Source organism: Pyrus communis, chromosome 5 (assembly GCF_041283825.1).
Source record: "Pyrus communis isolate YQ-2024b chromosome 5, ASM4128382v1, whole genome shotgun sequence".
In the NCBI taxonomy this organism is placed as follows: domain Eukaryota; kingdom Viridiplantae; phylum Streptophyta; class Magnoliopsida; order Rosales; family Rosaceae; genus Pyrus; species Pyrus communis.
Window position 1 is genome coordinate 11,658,049 of NC_142569.1, and position 25,419 is coordinate 11,683,467.

At 37.0% G+C, this 25,419-nt stretch overlaps 4 protein-coding genes across 6 annotated transcripts; 3 read left to right on the forward strand and 1 right to left on the reverse strand.

Moving 5' to 3' along the window:
* The first annotated feature begins 1,528 nt into the window (after positions 1-1,528).
* Positions 1,529-5,148, forward strand: LOC137725939 (vacuolar protein sorting-associated protein (DUF946)). Of its 2 annotated transcripts, XM_088694284.1 has the most exons (3): positions 1,794-1,932; positions 3,169-3,253; positions 3,410-5,148. In XM_088694284.1, the coding sequence occupies exons 2-3, from the start codon at positions 3,208-3,210 to the stop codon at positions 5,008-5,010; spliced, it is 1,647 nt and encodes a 548-aa protein (XP_088550410.1). In that variant the 5' UTR covers positions 1,794-1,932; positions 3,169-3,207; the 3' UTR covers positions 5,011-5,148. The 2 variants fall into 2 exon arrangements, with proteins under 2 accessions (XP_068320886.2, XP_088550410.1); XM_068464785.2 differs by lacking the exon at positions 3,169-3,253 and having other exon boundaries at positions 1,529-1,932.
* A 973-nt stretch (positions 5,149-6,121) lies between these two features.
* LOC137726494 (uncharacterized) lies at positions 6,122-8,641 on the forward strand. Its single transcript, XM_068465427.2, has 4 exons — positions 6,122-6,382; positions 6,659-6,796; positions 7,496-7,683; positions 8,131-8,641. The coding sequence occupies exons 1-4, from the start codon at positions 6,321-6,323 to the stop codon at positions 8,319-8,321; spliced, it is 579 nt and encodes a 192-aa protein (XP_068321528.2). The 5' UTR covers positions 6,122-6,320; the 3' UTR covers positions 8,322-8,641.
* Positions 8,642-12,178: 3,537 nt separating this feature from the next.
* On the forward strand, positions 12,179-15,398 carry LOC137726239 (auxin-responsive protein IAA11). Of its 2 annotated transcripts, none has more exons than XM_068465131.2 (5): positions 12,179-13,309; positions 13,872-14,188; positions 14,503-14,629; positions 14,851-14,912; positions 15,015-15,398. In XM_068465131.2, exons 1-5 carry the CDS (start codon positions 12,969-12,971, stop codon positions 15,062-15,064), a joined length of 897 nt encoding a protein of 298 aa, XP_068321232.2. In that variant the 5' UTR covers positions 12,179-12,968; the 3' UTR covers positions 15,065-15,398. The 2 variants fall into 2 exon arrangements, with proteins under 2 accessions (XP_068321232.2, XP_068321231.2); XM_068465130.2 differs by having other exon boundaries at positions 12,819-13,309; positions 13,869-14,188.
* A 118-nt stretch (positions 15,399-15,516) lies between these two features.
* On the reverse strand, positions 15,517-19,183 carry LOC137723296 (uncharacterized). The gene is made up of 2 exons (XM_068462455.2): positions 16,215-19,183; positions 15,517-16,116 (listed from the first exon to the last, which is right to left on the reverse strand). Exons 1-2 carry the CDS (start codon positions 18,844-18,846, stop codon positions 15,704-15,706), a joined length of 3,045 nt encoding a protein of 1,014 aa, XP_068318556.2. The 5' UTR covers positions 18,847-19,183; the 3' UTR covers positions 15,517-15,703.
* Between the last annotated feature and the right edge of the window lie 6,236 nt (positions 19,184-25,419).

Sequence of the window (25,419 nt, forward strand, 5' to 3'; positions counted from 1 at the left end):
AGTTCATCCAATTATGAAATGAATTGGAGAACTTTTGAGGGGATACATAAAAAAGAAGAAGAAATAAACTAGAAACAACAACGTTAAATAATTTAATCTATGTCCAATCCAATGCAAGGATCATGAACAAGAAGAATTTAGTCTATCATCCAAGAATACTCCTCATTATGATTATATGCTTAATATTGAACTTGTTGGATGGATGTACTTTGTGTATTCTTCTACTTCTATTTTTACATTTTATCATTATTCTATTATCCGTACAAGTATAGTTTTTTTTTATTTTTTTATTTTATTTAAGTGTAAATAGGCATTTATTTACAAGATATATAATAAATTTACATAAATCCGCCTAGGCCGTCTAGGCGCTAGGCCCTTGTTAGCCGTCCGACTAGCGCCTAACGTATTTTAAAACCTTGTATAGAATATAAGTCTCGAGTTCAATAAAGAATGGAAACTGGTATTGGCACTCCAAAAATCTTATTATGCATTCCTCAAAAGTGCATTTTCTTTCAAAATATATAAAGTTTGGAGTGCAAAATGAGAATTCTGAAGTGTCAAGGATAATTCCCTAACTAATTATAATTAATTCGTCTCTCTCAATATCTTTGCATGGAAGGAAAAAAAAATGATACATATTTTCTTCAGGGTGTTGTTATTGGCACTCCAAAAAGTCATTGTGCACAATTTTATGTATTTGAAAACAAAATCCAATTGCAAAGAATGCACAATAATTTTTTTTATTTTTTGAAATGCCTATACCATCTCCCATTTTTCTTTAAAAAAATTATAAACACGTACCTTTTAGCCTCTCATGCCCCTTCTTTTAAATTCGCAATTGTGTATCTTAAGTAGAATTTAAACATGAATACACAACCAAAATTTAAGGTCAATTTAACTTCTTTTTCGTTTTTGTTTATTAAAAAAAAACTATATGATTTATATTAAATTCATCTTTATGAGAAATAAAAAGGATTTAAATCCGAAATACAGTGAATTAAAGAAAAAAAAATCCTAACCATACAATCCATTACTTATGTTTTTATTGGATTGGTTTGATCAAAGATCACTTTCTAGTGGGACTTATCTTAAAAGAAAAAAAAAGTGGTTTGATCAAAGATGACTCTCAAATGGGACTCATCTTAAACAAAAATTATGTTTGCAAAAAAAAAAGTTCTATTTTCTTTATTGTTGATCATCATTATGTTCTTTTATTCCAAGATTTTTACTCATAGAAATGTTATTTTAACATATTGAAAAAGAGTGGTGAATTTATTATTGCTAATTCTTTTATTTTGCGTTGTAGAATCTCTTTTACTTTTAACACACAAAAAAATAAAAATAAAAAAAGAACTGAAAAAGAAAAAGGTTTTAACCAAAAAATGAAAAGGTAAAAGGAGAAAGAATTCTATTCGTAGTCTCCACCATGCAGAATTTTTAGATTGGTTTTAGATATTTTGAGTTTTTTAATTATTAAATTTAATATTTTTAATAAAATATATAATGAAAATATTCAATACTCCAAAATATTGTAGAAATTTTCCTTCTGTCATTAAAACGAATTAAACTTTTTTAATTACAATATTCAATACTTTGAAGAAAATCTCCTTCCGCCATGCACACAAATTAATTTTTCGTCATCATCATCGACTTCTCTTTATAAAAAGTAGTGTGCATTGTGGGAGTCGGCCCCACAACATGATTAAGCATTCTATTCATCACTTTCAGAATTGTCGCAATCACATCTCGGAGCACAATAAAATCCGAGTTTCAGATCAGAGGCCGAGACAGAAGCAGAAAGTTTCGGCTTCCGTTTCGGGTTAGTGATGTTCGGGTGCAAGTGCTTCCATTGGAATCAGCTCACAGATTTATTACCACCCGAGCCTGAAGAACCCTTCTCTCTGCCTCATCCCATTCCTCAATGGCCTCCAGGTGTGAAAAATTATACTGCAAAAGCTTTGATCTTTTTCGGATTCTCTTTTTGTTTTTGAAAATTATGATCTGGGTTTTTGTTTTTTTAGATTATCTGATTAGAATTTGGAGTTTTTATGGATTTTGGGTTGATGGGTTTGTGGATTCTGCTGAATGCTATCATATGTGGCTATGAAAGTTTGCTTTTTTTGGGTTAATGGATCACGCATTATAGTCGTTATATTTTTAGATAAACTGTAAGTCTCTAAATTTGAAAAGAAAAAGTCTTTTCCTTATGTTAATTTCTGAAAAGAAGCTGAAATTATGTTATTATTGCAAATATTGATCAGTGATTTTTATGGGAATTAGAGACTTTTATGGTTAGTTTGATTCCTCTGCCAAAGTACTTGCACTTATCAGAACTAAGCATGTCTTCGGAATCATGATGAACCTCCACTGGTTGTTTGAATTTGAGCTGGAGAGCTAAAATGTGATTTTATAATCTATGCGTTTCCAAGGGCCATTGTTCATCATCATCAACCTGTTTTCTGTCTGTATATGTTATTTGGTATGCTCTGGTAAGTTTGTGAACATGCTGATATTCGCGATTTTGTGGTTTGATCATAAATGGTTTTGTTCTACTGTGTTGCATTGGTTACTCGGTATTTTAGCGCAAGTGTGGATGTTGTGTGCAAATAGCCTGTTCATTGACCATATGCTTTAGATTGCGGTTAAGTTGTATTCAACTCGATATGATGCACGGCAGCAAAAGAACCTACCTTTTGGTTAGCATGGTTTAGCTCGATGTCCGTTGTTTAGTCATTCTACTAGGACACTCTTTTTCTCCTTTATTTCCCTTTTGAAGCTTCTCTCCCTTTATAAACGATCTCTTAAACCCTTAATGAGCAGCTTAAGATAGTCTTTTCGCTCATTAAGTTTCTGGTTATATGTTTCTGCCTATATTGTTAGTGAATGCTTATTCTATTTTTTTAGCACATGATTGCTGATTTCAAAGCTCCAGAAATTGGGGTTTATCTGTTCTTCCTTGCTTGAATAATGAATTACGAGTTAGAAATTCACTTGTTAGTTTGTGCCGCAACATATTTTGAACTTCACCTTATGTTTGTATGGTTTCATCTTTTTTCGGGTGATTAGTGTGCTTGATGTTGTTAATTGTGAGTTTTCTGGATTATGGTGTATTTCTTCTTTGTTTTCTGAATCAACGCTTTAATTTAGGTAGCTCGTTTCTTTTTGTAGTTTCACATTCACCTATGTTGCAGCTGAGTATTTACGAACATGCAAAATTTTGGAGGTTGTGGAAATTCAGAAAGAATCTTTTCAAGTACGACTAAGCATTAACGCAAAAAATTTAAAAAATTATCAATGAGAAAAACTGAATGCTTGAGGATTCGTAAATGATTCAGGGATGCATTTATTTATTCGAACGGCAATTTGGACTACTTTTCTAAATGATTCAGGGATGCATTTTTCTTCTCAGGTGAAGGTTTTGCTTCTGGAAGAATCAATCTCGGAGAAATAGAGGTTTCCAAGATAACCAGATTTGAGTTTATCTGGGCCTGCATTCCATCAGAGGACAAGAAAAAATGTGTTATGTTTTATAAGCCAGCAGGAATACCTGATGGATTCCATAGCATTGGTCATTATTGCCAATCCAAGGATAAACCTTTACACGGTTTTGTTCTTGTGGTTAAAGAGGCAGAGTTTCCAGAAACAGTTGATGTTGGGGAGAGTGTCAAGTTGCCGGCTCTCAGAGAGCCACTTGATTACACGTTAGTATGGAGCCCTGATGACGGGAATGAGGACAATCATGGTGCATATGGTTATTTTTGGCGTCCTCAGCCACCAGAAGGTTACAAAGCAATGGGCTTTTTAGTGACTAACAGGCCTGATAAACCTCGGTTGGATGAAGTGAGGTGCGTTCGAGCTGATTTGACTGACAGATGTGAAACTTACCGCCCAGTTCTTAATGCAATTACAAAATCTCTAAATATTCCTTTCCAAGTTTGGACTACAAGACCCCATCATCGGGGAATGATGGGGAAAGGGGTTTCTGCCGGTACATTTTTCTGCTCTAGCGACTCCAACGTTGGAAAGGATGTGCATATTGGATGCTTGAAGAATTTGAATCCGAAGCTACCTGGAATGCCAAATCTTGATCAAATTCATTCGCTTATCCATCATTATGGACCCACCGTATTTTTTCATCCAGAAGAGATTTACTTGCCATCTTCTGTTTCATGGTTTTTCAAAAGTGGAGCGCTTCTGTACAAAACTGGCACGTCGGATGGTGAGGCTATTGATGGTAGTGGCTCAAATTTGCCTGGCGGGGGGTCAAATGATGGGGGGTTTTGGATTGACTTGCCGACTGGTGAACGAAGAGAGATAATAAAACGCGGAAACTTGGAAAGTGCAGAACTTTATGTTCATGTGAAACCGGCTCTTGGTGGGACTTTCACTGACATTGCAATGTGGGTGTTTTGTCCCTTCAATGGACCAGCCACTCTCAAAGTTGGGCCTCTGGACTTCCCTCTTAGCAAGATCGGACAGCATGTTGGTGACTGGGAGCATTTCACACTCCGCATCTGCAACTTTTCTGGAGAGCTCCAGAGCATATACTTCTCGGAGCACAGCGGTGGCAAATGGGTGGATGCATATGATTTGGAGTACACAGACGGGAACAAAGCCATTGTCTACTCATCCAAAAATGGACACGCGAGCTACCCTTATCCCGGGACTTACCTTCAGGGGTCAGACAAGCTAGGCATCGGAATAAGGAACGATGCTGCTCGCAGCAACTTATCTGTGGATTCAAGCATTCGGTATGAGATTGTTGCAGCCGAGTATCTTGGAGACGGGGTTGTGAGTGATCCGGATTGGCTGCAGTTTATGAGAGAGTGGGGTCCAACAATAGTGTACAATTCAAGAACTGATCTTGATAAGGTTATCAATGTCTTGCCTGTGGTGTTTAAGCACAGATTGGAGAACATATTTAATAAGCTTCCAGTTGAGCTTTATGGGGAGGAAGGTCCTACTGGACCAAAGGAGAAGAACAATTGGGTGGGAGATGAGAGAAGCTAGGGTTTTGCTTGGTTTGTGAGAGAAATACCTACCTTCGTGAATCACTTGTTGTAAGCCTAAGTTGTAACCCTATGTAATGTATCCATTTTTGTGTATAGATATATACAATATAATGTATGGTACAAGGCTTTTCGAGAACGTTTTTAGTGATGGAGGGAAACATTTTTGCATTTGGGTTTTTGAGCACTTGATGATACATTATAAGGGATGAGGATCCTCTTTGTGGAGATCTGGGAATCAATCGTGTTCGTTCATTGTACATTGTGCGGTCAGTTTTCGTTAAGTACTATTTATATTCAATTTTAAATAAAACTCAAAATAATTTCTAACCGCGCAATGTGCGATAAACGAACACGATTGATTGATTCTTCAGACCCCAACAAAAGGATCCGGAGAGGATACTATTCCCATTATAAGGTTGTGACATTGTCACGAGTGGGGCCGGATTTACAAAAAAAACCACGCTGAATAATCCAAAAACCAGGAAGGGTTTGTGTGTGTTTGTGAGAAAGAGTAGGGCCAAAAAAGGGATTCACGTTTTGAACATGTGATAAATATTATCTGGCCAGATGATGCCATTAAAACTATAAATTGATGCCCTATTGAAGTTTTTATCCACAAGCCCTTTTTTTGGTTTATCCGGACAAACTCTTGATTTTGTAATAACGTCTTAGACCTGGTTTGGTACTGAGGTGATTATGAAAAAAGCTGCTATCAAAAAAAGCTGAGAGCTGTTTTTGTGTTTGGTAAACACTCAGCTTCAGCTTTTTTTCACAGTTTTGGATGAAAAAAAGCCAAAAACAAGAAGCTGCAAAACCTAGCTTTGAAAAACCGGCTTTTTTTCACATCTGTTTTACATAAAAGTTTACCAAACACTCTAATACTGCTTTTTTTTTTCAAAAGCACTTTTACAAAAAAGTTTACCAAACACTTTATTTCACAGCTGCTTATTCTCACAGCACAGCAGAAGCAGCTTTTTTTCAAAGCATAGCAATATCAAACCAGCCCTTAGTGACTTGCTCTATTTTTTCTCGTAGTGCTCAAAGACGTAAATTTTTAATATTTCTCTCAATTGATTTGTTTAAAAACAAAAAAGCAAACTATAAATCACGGGCCTTTTGACAAAATGGACCTTAGGTCCATATAAACACCGGCCCATATTCTCCACATTTGAGAGGGACCGAACGGTCCAGTCGTGGGGTGCTTGAAACTTGGAAGCAAAGGGCACCACGCGAGCAGTAGAACGAACACACAGCACATACGAAAGAGACGACTAGGACTCTGAGCGAGCGAACGAGAGAGCAGAGAAAATGCTGTCGAGGAGGTTGGTTTCGTTCCTCAATAGGAGCTCCTCAGCGCCACACTTTTCCAGGTTCAACTTTTATTATATTTTCTCTTCAATTTCTGATCAAATTTTAATTCCCATAGTTTGCCAAAAAGTTGAGTAATCGGTTCACCAAGTTCCCATAACTTTCAATAGCAGCTGTTGCAGCATTACCAGATTTAATTTGCACAAAAATTATGAACTGGGTCGTTGTAGTTTTGGGTTTTTGAGATCATAAAATATGAAATAGTGGATGCAATTTCTTGTTGTTCCGATTAGGATTTGATGGAGTGTGATGTGACTAATGAGATGGGTTTTGTGCAGTTTGGCGGCGAAGACAGTGGACGAAGGGAAGAGCTCGTCTTTCCGTCGAAAGGCGGTGTCTTTTATTCTGATTACCACTACCGGCGGTGTTGCCTTAAGTGCTCTTAATGATCTTGTGATTTATCAAAGCTGCAGCAGGTATTCCTTCCAAGTATATGGGACATTTTTTTCTGTTTTATTTGATGTGATTAATCAGTTTACTCAAATTTGGAACTTGCGTTTATGAACAACGTTGTTTTTTGTGCAGTTCGGTTTCTTAATGATTGTCCTTGAAAAGGCGGTTTTTTTTTTCCATTTTTTAGGTTTGGAAATCGTTTGGATCTATTATATGACTGGTTCTATAAATTAGATCACACGTTTGATAGTGTCTTGGTTATATGAATTTACAGATTGTATTTACAGCAATACCTTGTAATGTAGCTTTATGGAAAGCATATAGATTTAAAGTATATTTGTAGAGAGGGCGCAGAAAACTAACCACGAGGTGATTTACACCATAGTGTGACTTAATCTTGTACATATGCAATGCAGCCGTGGAATATTACTTGCGTGTCAGTATCCTGCTTGTTTGATGTATTCTATTCCCTCGCACTACAGATCATGTCATAATGTTCACGTATGAAGGTGGAAGTTAGGCAGTTTTACTCGCAGAGTTGGTTGTTGATCAGTAGTGATCTGTAGGATGAATGAGGGAAGGAGAGGGAAAATGACACTTTTCTTGGAGAGGTGGGAAGGGGTAATAGAGAGTTCAAGGAACAACCCCAAATCATTTAATGTCCCTGATATATATTTAATCTAAGGCTTTTTTTCGGTAATCAATTCTTGTAAACTTTGCAGCAAGGCCATGGAGAAAGCCAGTAAGAACCCAGCAATCATAGAGGCTATAGGGGAACCTATTGCAAAGGGCCCATGGTACAATGCTTCGCTTGCAGTAGCTCATAAGCGGCATTCTGTAGCTTGCACGTTTCCTGTGTCTGGACCACGAGGCGCGGGAGTCTTGGAGGTGAAGGCTGTACGTAAAGGAGGTTTGTATTGATTTAAATACAAAAAACAGACATATAATTGTATGTGCAAACACACAAGCAAATACACATAAAGACATACATTGTGTGCATGTGCTCTCACACCTGCTTATTTTGGTGTTTGGATACTTACACGCACTTTCATACATTGTCGCTACTTGAATATACATTTAAAACCATAATAATGGTACATGATTTTACATCCAACGACATATAATTGATCAACATTGTTTGTTGATGTGTACTTAAACTCGTTGTCAGTGTTAGACCTTTTCCAAATTGGTTTGTTTGGAACAACCGGGCTATCCCAATTTGTGTATCAGAAGTTTTGTGAAGAATGCTGAAAAACTAGCTAGACTTTTGTGTTTGATGCTTTAAACTACATTTTACATATATCTTGGGTTTTGATTACTCTTTTAGTACTTTAATGATCGGATTTCTCATTCGCAGATAACACCTGGCTTTCGTATCTCATCCCTCGCGATTGGGACATCCTAATCATGGATGCCCTCGTCCATATTCCTGAAAACGAAGAGAAGCAGCGAACAGTGCGAATTGGTATTGCCGACAGTGCCCCCGGTCTTGCTTGTACGGCATGCACTGGTTGTCCCACTCAAGTATCGGCGAGTCCGAAGAACTGAAGTAATAAACGCATCAGTATGCAAGAGTGTTTGCACTTCTAAATTATCCATCTCATACAAAACTTGGTACAGAATTGTAATAGCAAAGAGACTTCTCACCTGAGTATTTTGTCCAGTTTTTAGTTTTTCAGTTTTTTGGGTGACTGGTGGGAAAGCTCAAAGCTTTCGGTTTTTAGTCTTGGGCCGGGTTTTAGAAAGTGGAGCGGTGGAGAAGAGTTGGGCTGTTGTTTCCTTGTAAAAGCCCATAAACATTTCCCTAGATTTGTTTTTCCTTTTCTTTAATAAGTAATTTGGTGGAATAAAATGTCGAGTTTCAAGAAGGCATACTTTTGCAATTTTGCTTTATGTACTACAGATTGGTTGTAGAAATCAACGATTAAATCTTGCATATATGAAACTGATGAATACTTGTAACTTAATTTTGCATGAAATTTGTATCACTTAGACCAACTTTAATGGTGGGATAAAGTTTAAAAATTTAAGCCAGAAAATTTTAAGTCATAACCTAAAAAATGCTCTTTAATGCATAGGCTTAAATTTTGATAAATAATAAAAATCACACAAATACATGGGTATTGAATGAAATTTGATTTAATTTATTTTAGATTTTGATTTAATTTTGGGTCGTCTAATGACTCTAATCTTTTTTTTTAATACCGCTAGATTCGATCACATTCGTTGGATTATAATAATAAAAAAATTAAAAAAAAGGTTTGAAATATGATAATTTGGTAGGTCTAGAAAGATTTAAGCCAAGACTATTTTCTTGGGGGTGGGGGATAGTAGCCCAAAAATTTATTTTATCCCCAGGCTTATTTTAACCCAATAATTAATGATGGTTTGGAGGGATTTAAAGTTTAAATTTTAATTTTTATCCCAACTACGGAAGATGGTCTTAATAATACGAGTCGTTGTAGTTGAACCCATTTTTTATGTTAAAAATGTAGAGAGTGTATAAGGTTCAAGTAAGCCAAATATTAACGTGAAGTAAAATACAAATTAATGATGAGTGGTCCATTCATAGAAAAACAAAACTTAAAGTCAAAACATTTGCGTCTTGAATCTTGACATGTACGATGTGGACATGGACTTACAAAATAAAATTGGTGTCCTTTATTTTTATTAATTATAGGTATTAAGTTATATTAAATTATTAACACGTTTGAAGCGCGGGACAAATGTTTCTGTGTAATGTTTTCGGTAAACATAAATTTTTCGTTGAAAATAAATAGAAAATCGTATGTGTATTGAGGTATGTATTATATTTAATGTTAAATAAATGAAGACCTGACACATTATTTGATAAAAAAGGTTTTTTTTTTAAAAAAAAAATATATATATATATATATATTTTAGATAAGTACGATATTTATTGATACGATAAAATAGACGGTATAAATAGAGAGTATAGTGCATTAAATAGACCTGATTTCAACCCGATCAAAGAAAAAAAGAACTTCACGTAATAATAATTACAAAGCTATACTATCTTCGAATATAAGATCAACGATTATCTCGAACTTGCCAACGTCTTTGTGCATTACTACAACATTATTATATATCATTGTCCGTAATCATTCCTTAACCCATCTTTAAGTTGATGCAATTGATTAGTGGAGAAGTGGATCGAATTAAACATGCCTACATTTACCTTCTTTTCTTCATTTGCCATTATTTAATTTTGGTCGGCAAAATTGCACATCATCCTGATTGTGCCCCATATTTAAAAAGATTTCTAAATAAGAGCATCTCAAAAGAGGATGCCAAATTAAAAATGTTATTTTTATCGTATATTTATATTATCTCTCTAATAGAGAGAGAGACACATGTGTGTTATGGGCCCTAATTCTATTAGAGAGATGATACAAATATGTGATAAGTGTAATGTTACTCGATGTTCAATTCTAAGGGGAATGTCACATAATAAAATTTGAAAGTAGATAGAAGCTCCAACTGATATGTCAATCCTACGTGGATTGGTATAAAAATTATGTGCTGCCAATTTTGACATACAAATTTACTTAGGTACTCACTAAGTAAAATTAAATAGGGGTTTTTTGAAATGGGTCCAAAATAACTAAAATTGGACCTATTTCAAAAGTCAAAAGTCACTAAAAATTGAACCTATTTCAAAAGGTAGTCTATAAAATTGGACCTATTTCAAATTTTCCCAATTAAATAACATAAACAAAATGTCATTTGCTAATGGGTGAAAATGGTTATTTTTTAAAATAATTCAATGCCAAATTCTAAATGGAATGTCACATAATCAAAATGTCACTAGTTTCATTTTTTTAAAGTCCAAGAAAAATTAAATAACATGTCCATTATTTTTTAAAACCATAAAACATGTGTTAGAATATTATTGGATCAAAATAAAAAATTGAGTATATAGGGTACTCCCTATTACTAGTGAGTATGTAAGTTTATATTTTGACATATGAGAAAATGTGATGTCTTATACTTTGTGAATGTTTTGTTGTGTGGGTCCTAATATTGCAATTATAAATCATGAAAATTAGTTGTGATTGATTTAGATTGAAGAGTGAGTCTTACAATTATTAATTTGAATAAGAATCATATTGATTGAAGCAAAAGTAAATTTGACATTACCATATAGGCATTCAAATTTATATTTGACATATATTTTTTGACATTTTTATTGGGAGAACAACTTGTATTGCACGAGTTCACTACGATGATGGCGTCTAATGCTAATAATACAAGTACACTTGAAAAAAGAATCAACATATGTCTTTATATTATTGATACAAAACGCAACGTGGTGAACTTGTGATAAACTCGTGTAATGAAAGTCATTTTCCTCTTCAAGGTAATGCACTGCTTATTAACCTGAAATGAAACAACACGAAAAATAACGAATTTCGAGTCAAGGCTTAACAAGTCAAGTGTTATCGGGTCAACCCATTAAGTAAGGGTTGATTCAGCTCTACACGCGAGTAACCCGTTTCAACCCATTAAACTAAAAACATTTGATATTTTGTAGGAATATGATGTATTGAAAATCGTATGTATGTAATATGTAGATGTAAACTTGTGGTGCTTAATGAAATTATTGTAGTCTTATTGGTGAATCAAAAAGAACTTACCAATATATATATATATATATATTACTATATAGGAATTGGATAATGTTAGGAGTTTAAATTTTTAGATTGATTTTGGAAACTAAAGGACATGGAAATCGATGATTAGTTTATTACTTAAGCATTGATTAACATGCTCAATTTTATTGGTGACACCTTGTTTAATTTACAAATTTAATCACCTTAAAATTAACCTTACGGATTTCTTATAATTTTTTTATTTCATTATAAGTGCAAATGAGTCTGGTAAGTTAACTCCTGAATTTTAATTGTTGAGTTGGGTTTTAAATTCTTAAACCTGTTAAGATAATTTAAGTTTCACGATACGATTTGTTAAAATAACAAGTTGACACGAAAATAAAATAAATACAACAAACACAATTCGCTTGTGGTCTATCCCTCCCTGTATGCCACCGTGTCAACGAGAAAGCACGGAGGAGTCCACGTGACAGCCGGCGGACTTATCAACGTTTCGCAAAATTTCGGACTTCAAGCCCTGGCGAATCGTGTCACTCCAATCCGCCGCTGGGCCGTCCACATACACTCCGATGTTTCCTTGGTCCCAGGTGTCACAACATACGTGCACACCAAGGACGGGCCCCACGCGGTCCTAATTCCAAACGTTTCGAGACCTGTGATGGGGTGGACCCGGCCTGTCGGCTTGTCGTTTGGAGCGTATGGGTTGTGGGTTCCATTTCTTGTTTACCTTTCCTACCTGAAGGGCACGGGAATTTCCTCTCTCGGCTCCTTAATGTCTTCTCCTAATTTTCGTCAGATAGAGCGAAAATTTATGCCATCCCCTTTACTCCTGCAATATACGGAGAAGTGCGCCTTATTTTTTTGATAAATTTTTATTTCTTTATTTTTGATATATTTGACGTTTTCAAAACTCCATAGAACAGCAATTATATCTTCATTTTTATTCAATTTTCAGAATCGTAGTGAATAAATTAAAACAACTCAGACTCGAGTAGTGAATGATAGCTCATGTTTTGTAAAATGAGAACGAGAAATTGAAAGATAGCGTAGAAGCAAGCAAGGATATTGGTGGAGACGCATAAAGCAGACGGCAGACAGCAGACAGAAAGTGGGTCCTCTCTCCACAATGAGTATGAGTGGACCCCATCTCTTTCCTTCGTTCTATTTACTACCCACCACCAAAACCAACCTGAAAAGCAAACCCCCATTAACCTAACCTTGCCCGTGCTCCTCTCCCTTTCCCAAAACCGATCAAACAAAAGCATATAGGATTCTTCTTCGCTCAACTAAATTGAGCACAGTTGCCCGACAAACCTTTGGTTTTGTGTCAAATGTGCAAAGGATCACTGCCCCAAGCAAAACCCACTTCTCCCTTTTCCCAATTTCTGTCTCAATCAATTTCCCCTAACTTCAATTTATCACCAAATTAAAGCCTAACCCTTGTCTCCCCTTTTATGCAATCACTCCACCTGCAACTTTTATAAAATCCACCATCTGGGTTCTGATCCTGTGAGCTTTTTTGTTGGATTTGAGGTGGAAAGGAGGAAGCTTTGTTTGTTCAATGGAGAGTGGAGGTTCTGCAAGTGGGTCGTTGACTAAGTCAACGCTGTCCAGGGAGGAGAATTTTGCCATGTCTTCTGAGGACTCTTCTACCCCTGAGGAGTCTGGGCTCGAGCTCTGTCTTGGGCTGAGCCTTGGTGGTGGTGGTGGTGGTGGTAAGGGTCAGCAAGGGCAAAGGGGTCAAGTTGCTAGGATCTTGACTGCTAAGGATTTTCCTTCTGTGGGTTTTTCTTCTTCGTCGGCTTCCAAGTCGTCGTCTTCTACTTCTTCGTTGAGCAGTGCTAATGTTGCGGCTGGAACCAAGAGAAGTGCTGATTCTGTGGCTGCTGCTAATGGTGGCAGGTAAGATAATAAAAAAGGATTTTTTTTTTTTTTTTGTTTTTAATTAATGAGTTCAATTGATTGGTTGTTGGCTCTAGTTTCAGAATTTAATTGGGTTCTCTTATTGCACATCACAAATTATTGTTACCATTGTAGAATTTCCAAGTTTTCTGTACCATGATGTTCTGTTGCAATCTTATTTTCTGTCATTGATCTGATTTTTTCATCTGTTGTTGTCGGATTTAAGAACCTGTGTTTGTATTTGTCAGTTGTTCTGGATGCAAATAACCTCTTCTGCTTGTTTAGCTCAATGCACAAATATCCTTGCTGGATCATTGGTTTACACACAATTATAGTTCTAGATTAAAACTATAGTGTACAAACATTTATACACATGATTGTGTAATTATCCGGAGACATTAAATTAGATTTTCTGCTGTTCATTGTTGCTTGAGGTAGTAGGACTTATATAGCGTCCGGTTGTTGAGTTATTTATGTGGAAATATTGTAACCTTGCCGCTTTTTATAAAGTTTTCGGTTTTTCTTTCGTCTGAGGGATTGTATCTTTTGTTTGTTGAAGCAGTCAGGTTGTGGGATGGCCTCCTATCAGAGCTTATAGAATGAACAGTTTGGTTCACCAAGCGAAATCTTCATCTGCCGAAGGATCTAACTCGGTAAACGAGAGAAGCGAGTGCAAGACTGGTGTGGGGAAGGTTAACAATGGAGGTCACAAGACCAATGGAAATGCTAAGGAGATAGGGCAGCAGAGGGGTTCCCTGTTTGTGAAGGTGAATATGGACGGGATTCCTATTGGGCGAAAGGTTAATCTAAATGCACATAGTTCGTATGAAGCCCTAGCACAAAAATTGGAGGATATGTTCCATGGGCCCTCGACACATGGTTAGTCATTTATTGTTCCCAAATCCAGGCAACTTGAATTTTAGTTGTGCACAATGGTCCTTCTGTGGAGCTAGAATTATCTTCCCAAGCTTTCTTGGAATGTCATTTGAATCAAGAAAAATTCCAAATTTGAGTTTATTTTGCCGAAACTTTTCCCTTTATGAAATATAATAGTTATTGATATTCTGAATGTGTAAAGTCCATCACTTGAAATCATGGTTTTCACTTGGACAAGATCAAATTGATTTATCTTAGCCGATTAGGATGTAAATATTTGCCTTTTGACTGATGGTGGTATTATATCTATTACTTAGGTTCAGGTGGTCAGGAGATGGAAGGAGAAACTAGACCCTCAAAGTTGCTGGATGGATCGTTTGAGTTTGCGCTCACTTATGAAGATAAAGATGGAGACTGGATGCTTGTGGGAGACGTTCCTTGGGAGTAAGATTTTTTTTCAATAAACGATGAAGCGTATTGTGCCTGTGTATTACTATAATTGAATTCAGTAGTTATTGGCTTGTTCTACTAGTTCTTATATATGTAGTTCGGTGTTAGTGGAATCCGGTATCTAAAGTTTTAAAAGCCATATTGAGCGACATATATGGTTTTCGTGTTGTTGGTTTTGCCTACAGCTTATGCGTTTTTACTTATTTTGCTTTCAGGATGTTTCTTGGTACCGTGAAGAGGTTAAGGATTATGAGGACATCTGAGGATAACGGACTCGGTATGTAGGGGTGGCTGTTAATTTTGTCTCTGAAAATCAAATTTGGTCTCCGAAAGCTGCAGTTTCACCCGATGCTAACTCTCTGTTAATTTTGATTTGCAGCTCCGCTGTTACGGGAAAAGAATGTGAGGCAAAGATGTAAGCCAATCTAGATCCGTTTCTCGTAACACAAGCAAGAAGAGACAACCTATGTTTGAAAGTGTACAAAGGGGACAAAACCTATAGTAGGAGCATTTTGGAAAGAAGAGGGAGAAACCGTTGGTTTTCGGGTTCATTTTTGGTGCTGTCGAATGCCATTTTGTTTTATTTTTGTTACGCCTTCTCCGAGAGCGATCTCCCTACCTTTTGAAAACCACAGCCATCTTAGTTTTCAATGTAATACTGCTATATATATACGTTTGCTTACTTTGGTGAATGTTGTTTAAGTTGTATATATGGGAACACCCCCAAATGCTTGTCTGTTCAGCAGACGAGCAATTTTCAGTTTCCCCCTTCTTTGCTCTTTACACGTAAGAAGACATCCCTCTGTATTTGCGTCACCTACGGAAATATATCTCCTTAACATAAAAAAAGCACAAGTTTTTGCGCACATATCAAATTGCAATTTGTCAGTAGGAGTCGAGTTAAAAAAATATAAGCTCTCGACTTAATTTTTTATTTGGGTATATGCTTCTTACACCAGTATGAACCATTGATTGCAAACAGTAAATAAATCTCAATCTTACATACAACACGAAAAATGGAAAAATCAAAATAATGACAGCCAAAAAGGGGAACTCAAAATTCGGTCCCTAGAGAAGGCCATGTACAGGTGAGGTGCTAAACACAGGCTGGTCTTTGTTAGCTGCTGCATATGCATCGTTGTTGTTGCTGCTGCTTTTTCGCCGGGGCTTCGCCTCTCCGAGCATTGTTATGACATCCCTCATGGAAGGCCTGTCCTTGGGAAGCTTGGCAGTGCAAAGCAATGCTATTCTAAGGACTAAGAGCATCTCTTCTTGAACATGCTTGCAGTTTCCTACACTGGGGTCTAATGCTGCTTCTATACTTTTGTTGTCCTTAATCTTCCTCCGAATCCATTCCACGACGTCTACTGACTCACCAAATTCGGGGTCTAATGGCCTCTTTCCTGTTAGAAGCTCCAATAGAACCACGCCGTAGCTGTAGATGTCGATCTTTTCGTCAACCTTCAATGTGTATCCATATTCTGATCAAAGAACGACAAAGTCACCAACTTGTGAGTGACAAGAAAATTACAGATTAACATGTGAAGTTGAGATGTGAAACTAGAAGGTAGAAACTCACCAGGGGCTATGTAACCGTATGATCCAGCCACCATTGACATTGTCTCGTTTTTCCGAACCATCATCCGTGCCAACCCAAAATCCGCAATCCTTGCGTCGAGGTTTGCATCAAGCAATATGTTATTGGACTTGATGTCTCTATGGATGACTGGTGGGTGACAATCATGGTGGAGATAGGAAAGACCTTGTGCAACTCCAACTGCTATGTTGTACCTTGAAACCCAATCTACAAGCAATCTCCCTGCTTGCTTGCCATGCAAGGTTTCTCCTAAGCTGCCATTGGGCATAAACTCATATATGATCATCAAATTCGTATCATTGTTCAGAAATCCCAACAATCGAACTATGTTTCGATGCCTTAGCCTTCCCAACAGATTCACTTCCCCAACTAGATCGTCACTGCTTCCTGTTTCGATGTCTATTGCCGGTCTCCACAATTTTTTAACTGCCACAACTGTGTTTGATCTTGATATCTCTGCCTTGTACACAACCCCGGTGGCTCCCATTCCGATCACATTTGACTCCTTCACACAAGCCAGGATGTCAGTACTTGTGAAACCAAGCCTCTGGAATGCCATCAGTCTCCATGGCCACTCTCCATTGCCAACTTCGAAACTGTCTCCGAAGCAACTCCCATTCGAGTACCACCTCTTGTATAGAGTTCGAGCACTGAAAAGTGCGAGTCCAACTGCTAAAACTGATGAGATCCCAATCACCCATCCTGAAACAATGTTCCTTGTGTGCACATTCCTATGCCTCGATGCCGGCACTGGATTTCGCATGCACGGAGGGAGGACACTGCCACAGAGTCCGGCATTGCCCACAAGATCACTCGGGTTTATTCTTCTCAGCACACCATTTTCTGGGACAGGACCCTCTAGCTTGTTGAATGAGACATTGAGCGTCTCCAAGGCTGGTGAGATTCCGAAATTTTCGGGTATGCCGCCAGTGAGAGAGTTGTTGGACAGATCAAGAATGGACAATGTGGGCATCATGGCAATTGATTTTGGGATGTCTCCGGTCAATAGGTTGTTCCTCAGATTCAAGCTTACTAATCTCTCACATGAAGCAATGCTTGCTGGGATGCTTCCTGAGAGATGGTTTGATGAGAGATCAAGCACTGAAAGTGAAGGGCTGTCCTGGAATTGATCCGGGATTTTGCCGACCAATTCATTATTCGAGGCCATCAGGGTTTGCAAGCTTGGAGCAGAGAGAATGGTGGAAGGCAGAGAAGAATGGAGGCGGTTTTGAGAGACATCAATGAAAGAGAGTGAAGTAGAAGAGGAAAGATCATCTGGGATTGCACCAGTGAGATTGTTGTTTGCTAATTCTAACCTCTGAAGCCTCTCAAGCTTACCAAGCCCAACTGGGATTGTTCCGGAAAGAAAATTGTTCTGCATTCTAACACGAACAAGCGAAAGGCACGTGGATAGGCTCGCCGGAATTGGACCTGTAAAGGCATTGTTGAAGAGGATGAGCTTGGTTAGGTTGCCCTTGTTGCACAATGTGGATGGAAGCTCACCGGAAAATGAGTTGGATGAGATGTCCAACCACTGCAATGGGGCATTTTTGCCAAGATCACTAGGCAAAGGACCTGAAAACGAATTGTTCCATAGCTCAAGAACACTTAACTGACTCAAACTTCCAATTCCGAATGGAACTGAACCTGACAGCTGATTACACATCACATTCAAAAGCTGCAAATTCTTCAGCTCCCCAATCTCAGCTGGGATTTCCCCCGATAACATATTATCAGAGAGATCCAGCAATTTCAACGAAGAAATGGCGCCAATTTCAGCTGGAATTTTGCCTTCAAAATTGTTCTTGTACAAGAACAGAGTCTCAAGAAACTGAAGCCTCCCCAGCTCAGCTGGAATCTCACCACTAAGATTCCCAAGTGCCAAATCAAGATACTTGAGGTTGGTAACATTCCCAAACTCCATTGGAATCCCACCTTCAAACTCATTGTACCCAAGGATCATAGCTTCCAATGAGGACAGCTCTCCAAGCTCAGCGGGGATTTCCCCGGTGAGATTGTTGCCGGAAAGCCCAAGAAACTTGAGCTTCTGCAAGTTCTTGAATGACTTTGGAATCAAGCCCCCGAAAAAGTTCCCTCTGAGATCCAGAGTCTCCAGCATTGTGGCATTGCCGAGATCCTCAGGAAGAAACCCCGAAAAATTGTTACTCGAAGCGTTGAGTTCCGTCAATCCTCCGGCTCTTCCGAATCCCCATGGAAACTCACCAACAAGTGAGTTTTGACTCACATCAAAAGTTTTCAATGCTGTGAGATTTGAGATGGATTTTGGCAGTGATGAGGAGAAGCCACTGCAGCAGAGGTTGAGAGAAGTGAGGCTTCGGAGACGTTGGATGTCTCCGGATACCGGGCCGCTGAGGTTCATGTGGGAGAGATCAAGCTTCTCTACATGCCCCTCAGTGTTGCACCATACGCCTGTCCAATTGCAGTGAGCTCCATTTTCCGGTAAGTTCCAGTCTTTGAGGCTGTTTAGTGGATCAACGAGGCCTGCTTTCATCGAAAGCAGTGCAGAAACTTCGTCATTGGCCACAGCTGCAATGCCAAATGAAGAACAGCACAAAAATAAGAAGATCAGCAGTTGGGTTTTGCTCAACTGCATATTGTTCTGCTTATTGGGTTTTGTCTTTTGCCACGAGTGGTATCGGGGGAGGGCGGAATTCAAAGACAGGAGCTCGAGTGCAAGGGTAAACGCTTGTAACCATGCTATTCTCTCTCGCTTTCCACCATTTTCAGTCTCGGAAACTGATAGAGAGAGAAGGTGAGAGAGTGTAACTAACTGTAGTTGTATGAGGGAGTAGTGGAAAGAAGAAGAAGATTGGTTAATGTATATGTGATGGTATATAATAAACAAATGAATAATTAGTGAATAATTGGGGTGGATTAGTTTGTAATAAGATGAGGGGCTCGTAAGATCTTGGGGACTGCAACAGGCTGTTAACTGCAAGTAATGACGGGGAAGGGTTTGGACTTATTGGAAGTTTCTCCGACGCCGTACATGGGATGGAGAATGTGGTGAATACCCCTACGCCTACCCCTACCCCTACCCCTCTCTCTCTCTCTCTCTCTCTCTCATGCAGTGCGAGTGTTTTTACTCTTATTTTCGGATAATGCTACGTAGAGATCAAATTTGCAAATTATTTGATATCTCATTAATAAAAATATGTTAATCAATACTTAAATAATAATTCAACCATCAACGATCATGTCATATAGTTCATGAAATTTGGTCTATGTTCTCCCTAGCATTATTTCTTATTATCTGTTATATCATATTTAGTCAACTTGAGAGAGTAGAGTAGAGTAGTTAATCATACACACACAATAAAAATGTTTCCTTTCCCCTTGATTCTTTGTCTGATCTAAGTAATTACTTCGTAATAAAACTAATGAGATTAAACAGTAGGACTGTTTTCCCCCTTGATTCTAGTAGGACTGTTTACCCAATTGAGCTTAACTCTTGCTCACCCCATGCCTTTCCTTTCAATCAGTTTATTTATGAATGGATTTTGCTAGCGATAAATGTTTAAGTACAAGTGGATGACTTTCAGTTATTGATACATAGTATTGTGAAACCCAAAAGTATTAACGGGTGAGGATCATTCACATGCCTATGGACGCTCTCCTTAATATTGTTCTTTATAAAAATCTTTGAAAATATTAACTTTCATTATATTATGCGTGGACGATTCTACCTGTAAGACATTGATGATTAAAAGTTACTCATACAAATATGTGTAGATTGTCCTTAACATTGCTCTTTTTATGGATTTATCCTTACAAAAATAAATGTTTCACATAAGTTTATGTCAAAAAAGCAATAATTAAAACAGTTATACCTAATACATTGAAGTTTGGAACAGATTAACTAAAAGCCACTTTATCTTAAGGCATACACAAAGGATGTGGAACCCAAAGCTACATATGCTTCGAATGATTTGGGTTTCATCGATCTTAGGGTTTCCTTCCCTTCTTCAGCTTTTAAAGAGTAACTTCTAAGTATGACAAAGATACAGAAAATGATGCCCAAAGTGGATCCATCATTGAATAATCAAAAGAAAAAGATAATATCGATCTAAGCGTGTGTATTAGCCAATATCAAACCCTAATCATGTTAGTCACTGCTCACTACGAGTTAAAATAATTTCTAACCTTAATAAACATTTTTTATACAGCACAAAAAATGATGAGAAATAAGAAGTTTATAGGAGTATATAAACCTTCGTTCAGCACTGTATGTCTAAAAGTTGAAATAATATAAAATCGCAGCGAGTTCATACCCATTATATATGTAGTTAATAGTTTTTATATATGGTTAAATTAGAGTCAATAACTCAAATGAACATGCCATTTATTCCTCATGATTGAACGAGGGAATCATGCCATGTTACAAGGTGAAACAAACAATTAATCAAAGACAAAAACTACTCTGCTCATGTTTAATAATACAATTTTATATCAGCCCATACCTGGCTAATAAAATGATAATTAACTAGGGAACTCTTCCTATTACCTACCGCACCCTTGCGGGAAATATACATCAACTTAGAAAATTTTGTTTAAAAATATAATTGGATGGACGCTAAACACACAATAAAAGACTCTAAACTATGATTTGTATACGGCTTAAGGTATTGCTTAGTGCCCCTAAGTTCTATTTATGATTACAAGTTTATGATTGGTTTAATTTATGTATATCTCTACTATTTAATAGAACTTTGTTTGTCAACTCGAGAAGTTTGAAAAAACTTTTCTAACCATATCAACAAAATTAAAGAAGATAACCAAACTAAAAGTTAATTACAGGCAATACGGTGAATCACAACAATTTTGTTGTTTTTTTCTCTACTCACAGCCAGATAATCTCTATTTTTCCTCTCACCGCCCTTCTTCCACATTTTTGTCCCTCTACTCTCTCTCTCTCTCTCTCTCTCTCTCTCTCTCTCTCTCTCTCTCCTTACATTCTAACCCGTTAAAAACAAATCACTACTCTCATAAAAAAAGCAAAAAGAATATTTCTCTTTGTGTATGACCTTTGCTAGTCTGCATTAAAAAGTTAGTTCTTTCGGTTTTTTTTTCCCCTTTTCGAAGGACCCAAAAGGGAGTTCCGTAGATTATTAAAAAAAAAAAAAAAAAAAAAAAAAAGGAGTAGAAAAAGGGAGGAGCAAACAGGAGGAAATGGAAGAAAGTGATGAGCACATTATCAACGGTGGTCTGAACCTCACCAACTACCATTTCTCTCAGATTAAAATCTTTTTTCCTTCCCTTTTTTCCTTTTCCCTCTTCTTTGTTGTTATACTGCAAATTTTCACATGCACACATGCACACATGCAAGGCAGTCCATTTAAAATAGTCAAAGTATCATATATAGTAGTGGCACTTTTTTTAATTAATTCACAATATTAGGTACCATTTCTGCAATTAGTACAGATTGGAAGGCCATGTGAAACAGCAGCTTCCTTGGGAAGTCCCTCAACCGTATTATTGGAGAGAGAAAAGAGTTTATTTTCTGGGTGGATTAAGAGAATTATTGGGTGGATTATTTGATCTGTGGATCTGTTGCTAACCCTCCTCATCTGCAGAACGGAAGAAGTAACCCATGGGAAGAAGGTATGGATGGCTACGTGTTTTCACGTGGGTTTATGCCGAGGCACCCCAAAATCTTTTCATGGTGCTTGTGGCTGCACATGTTCCACATGTATAGTTGGGGTCCACGATGTTTTGGGACCCACATTTGGTACACTAATCTGAAGTGAAAGACATAGTGAGTGCATAGTGCATACCAATAATACAAACCCAGTCTGCCGGTTTTCTGGTCTGTGCATTGCACTCATTATCTCATTCATTTTTGTAATATTTGTGATTCATTGTTTCAATCATGATTATTGATTCAGGGGGAAGCAATATTTTGATAAAGTTTAGAGGTGAATAAGAACAAGGGCTTCGAGAAACAACATGACAGGATACATATTATCATCCCTTATATGTTTTTTTTCTAGTTCTTTTATGTTTTTAGAAGCGAAATTAGGGAGAAGGGAACGAAAACTAAACCTCGAGTATATGCTAGATCTTTTTGAATGTGCAATAAGGAAAATAGTACAAGCCATTCGGATGCGGCATTAAGATTTAACATGTATTAGGGGAAGCAAAAGTTCTTGTGAAAACAAAATAATTGCATGCATCTTTGACAAAAACGGTAAGCAATACACGGTTTCAATGGATTTTGCAAATTCTACAAGAGCTATCTTGATCCGCGGAACTCCGTTCTGACTATGTTATGGGGCTCGTTAGTATTGAATTTGTTTGTTTACTTTTCAAGCTCGGAAAAATTCAATAACGACAAAGGAAATTCAAGGTACTTTTTAATTAATAAAACAATAATATCGGTACTATTTAATTTGAATGTTGATATTGTAATGTGATCACATTCAAGTACAATTTGATTATGGTATAAGGTTACAATAAATAACACCAAACATTATTATTACTATAACAAGGTTGGTAATTACGTTGTGAACGTCCTGTTACACAATTAATGTGTGTTATTATACTTACACATGATTGCATTACACTACCACTGTTGATTATGACACCTTGGACATCTAATATAAAAGGACATGATGAAATTACAAAACATCATAATTCACTTATGGTCTCCTTACATTAATATACAACAATGTTACAACATAACATTCAATGGTGAATTACAAGAAAAATAATGTTATACTATAATCCTTGAAATTTACACTCCTAGATTACATAATAAGACTAACATTATATTTAATTAGACTAAATGACGTTGATATTACTATAACATGGTTGACCTTAGCTTGTCGAAGTTATATTACACTATAAATGTAGCATATTATACTTCCACGTGATTATGTTACATTACTAACATTCAAATGAAATAGCATTCATACACCTTCTTCTTCTTTTTTCTTCTTTTTAGCGTTCAAATTTTAAATGTTAGACCAATAAAGAAAGTTATTTGGTTTCGTGAATTTCTACAAAAGCCATCACATAAAGGTTGTCTAGGAAAAAAGTAATTTTCACTTAACTTATAATTTGATGGAAACAACTATAAACCAGCCAATGTTAACTTATAGTAGAAATAATTGGACCAACAACAAAAGGGATATAAAAGCCAGCAGAAGATCATACTAAAAAGGAGAAAACCTAGTTCCAAATTCTCCGAATCCTTCTTCATATTGATAATGATCTGCTTCTGAATCCAAGGCCTCTTTACCGCAGTATTAATTATTTCTATTCCTCAGCTAATCGTATATGAGATAAAATGTGAGCAAACACCTTCTCGCAATACTCTCTCCAATCAACAAATTTGAATGCCCGAAACCCACCACAACTACCCTTTCATGTCTAAACCCTGGCTGGTGCAACTTCATGTATTTGTGAGCAAGAAAAGATGTATGAGGAGTCACAAGGAGAGACCGAACGCCCGATATATAGTGTTGGGAGTGCCATTCTTTCTGGGTGGATCAAGTAGGAGTTGCTTTGCTGTCTATAAAACCAGATTTACATATCTTTCTGAGGTGGCCTTGTTGAGCTTTCCTTGTTCAACCACTGGTGCACGGTTGGACTTAAGTTTTCGTGACAAAATACGTTTCCAAATATGCCGGAAACAACTTCACATTCATTACAGGTGCATCTTTTATAATGCAGTATCAAGCGGGCTATAAGTTTCAGAATCCTATGGCGTGAGTTCACCTATTTCCACAAGTGGAACTGTCTTGTTATTTCGAAGTATCAACATGGATATCTACACTGCATACGTATACTATATAAATTATAGGGTAAAGTACAAAAAACTATCTTAACTATTGGTGTCATGATACTTTCATACCTTATCTTTTAAAATCGACAATGTCATACCTCATCTTTAGAATTTGTGTCAATGTTATACCTTCTGTTAACTTGGCCGTTTATTTCTCAGTTAAATACTGACGTGGCTTGATCCGGAACCCATTTTTTATTAAAAAATTAATAAAAAATTAATAAAAACAAAAAAAAAATCATTTAATATTATTTAAGTATTAAATTAATAATAAAAAGTACATAAAAAATAAAAAATAAACCTCTCCTTTCGTCCCTCCCTTCTCTCTCTCTTCCCCATCTTCCTGCAACCCAGAAAGAAGGAGGAAGAAGAAGAGGAAGAACAAGAAGAAGATGAGGAAAAAAAAAAAAAAAACACACCCCAAACCAAACCCAGTTCGTCCCCCCTCCCCCCACCACAAACCCAACCTCCTGCAACCCATAAAGAAGGAGGAGGAAGAAGAAGAAAAAAAAAAACAAGAAGAAGAAGAAAGAAGAAAAAAAAAAAACCCAGTTCGTCCGTTCCACCCGCACCCACCCTCTTCCCTCCACACCCATTCCCCCCCATTTTCTCTACGCCCAGGTTCTCAACCTTTGGAATCGGCCTGGCGAAGGTTTCCCGATTCCACCTCAACGGGATCTGGGTTTTTTTTTTCTTTTTTTTTTTGAATTGCAGGTAATGGGTGCGAGGTTGGGTGCAGAGGGTGGGTGCGAAGGTGGGGAGGTTGGGTGCAAAGAGTGGGTGCGGAGAGAAGAGGGGGTGGGGAGTGGGGAAAACAAATTGGTTTTTTTTTTTTTTTTTTTCTTCTTCTTTTTTTTTTGGGTTGCAGTTGCAGAAAGGGGGAAGAAGATGAAGATGGGGAGAAGAGAGAGAAGGGGGGGAAGGGGACGAACTGATGTTTGTTGGTATTTTTTTTAATAACTTTTCTTTATTATTTTAATAGTTAAAAAATATTAAATGATTTTTTTAGTTTTTAATAAATTTTTAATAAAAAATGGGTTCCGGATCAAGACACATTAGCATTTAACTGAGAAATAAACGACCAAGCTAACAGAAGGTATAACATTGACACAAATTCGTAAGATGAGGTATGACATTGTCAATTTTAAAAGATGAGGTATGAAAGTGTCGTGACACCAATAGTTGAGGTAGTTTTTTATACTTTACCCTAAATTATAATACTGCTTGGCTCCTTTCCTTTCCATTCATGATTTACTACAAATAATAGCTTTTTTTTATATATTTGTATAAATTAGAATACTACTTGGCTCTTTACCTTTCCAGTCATGATTTGCTTAAGATAATAAGTAACTTTTTTATGTATGTGTGTCAACAGGTGAT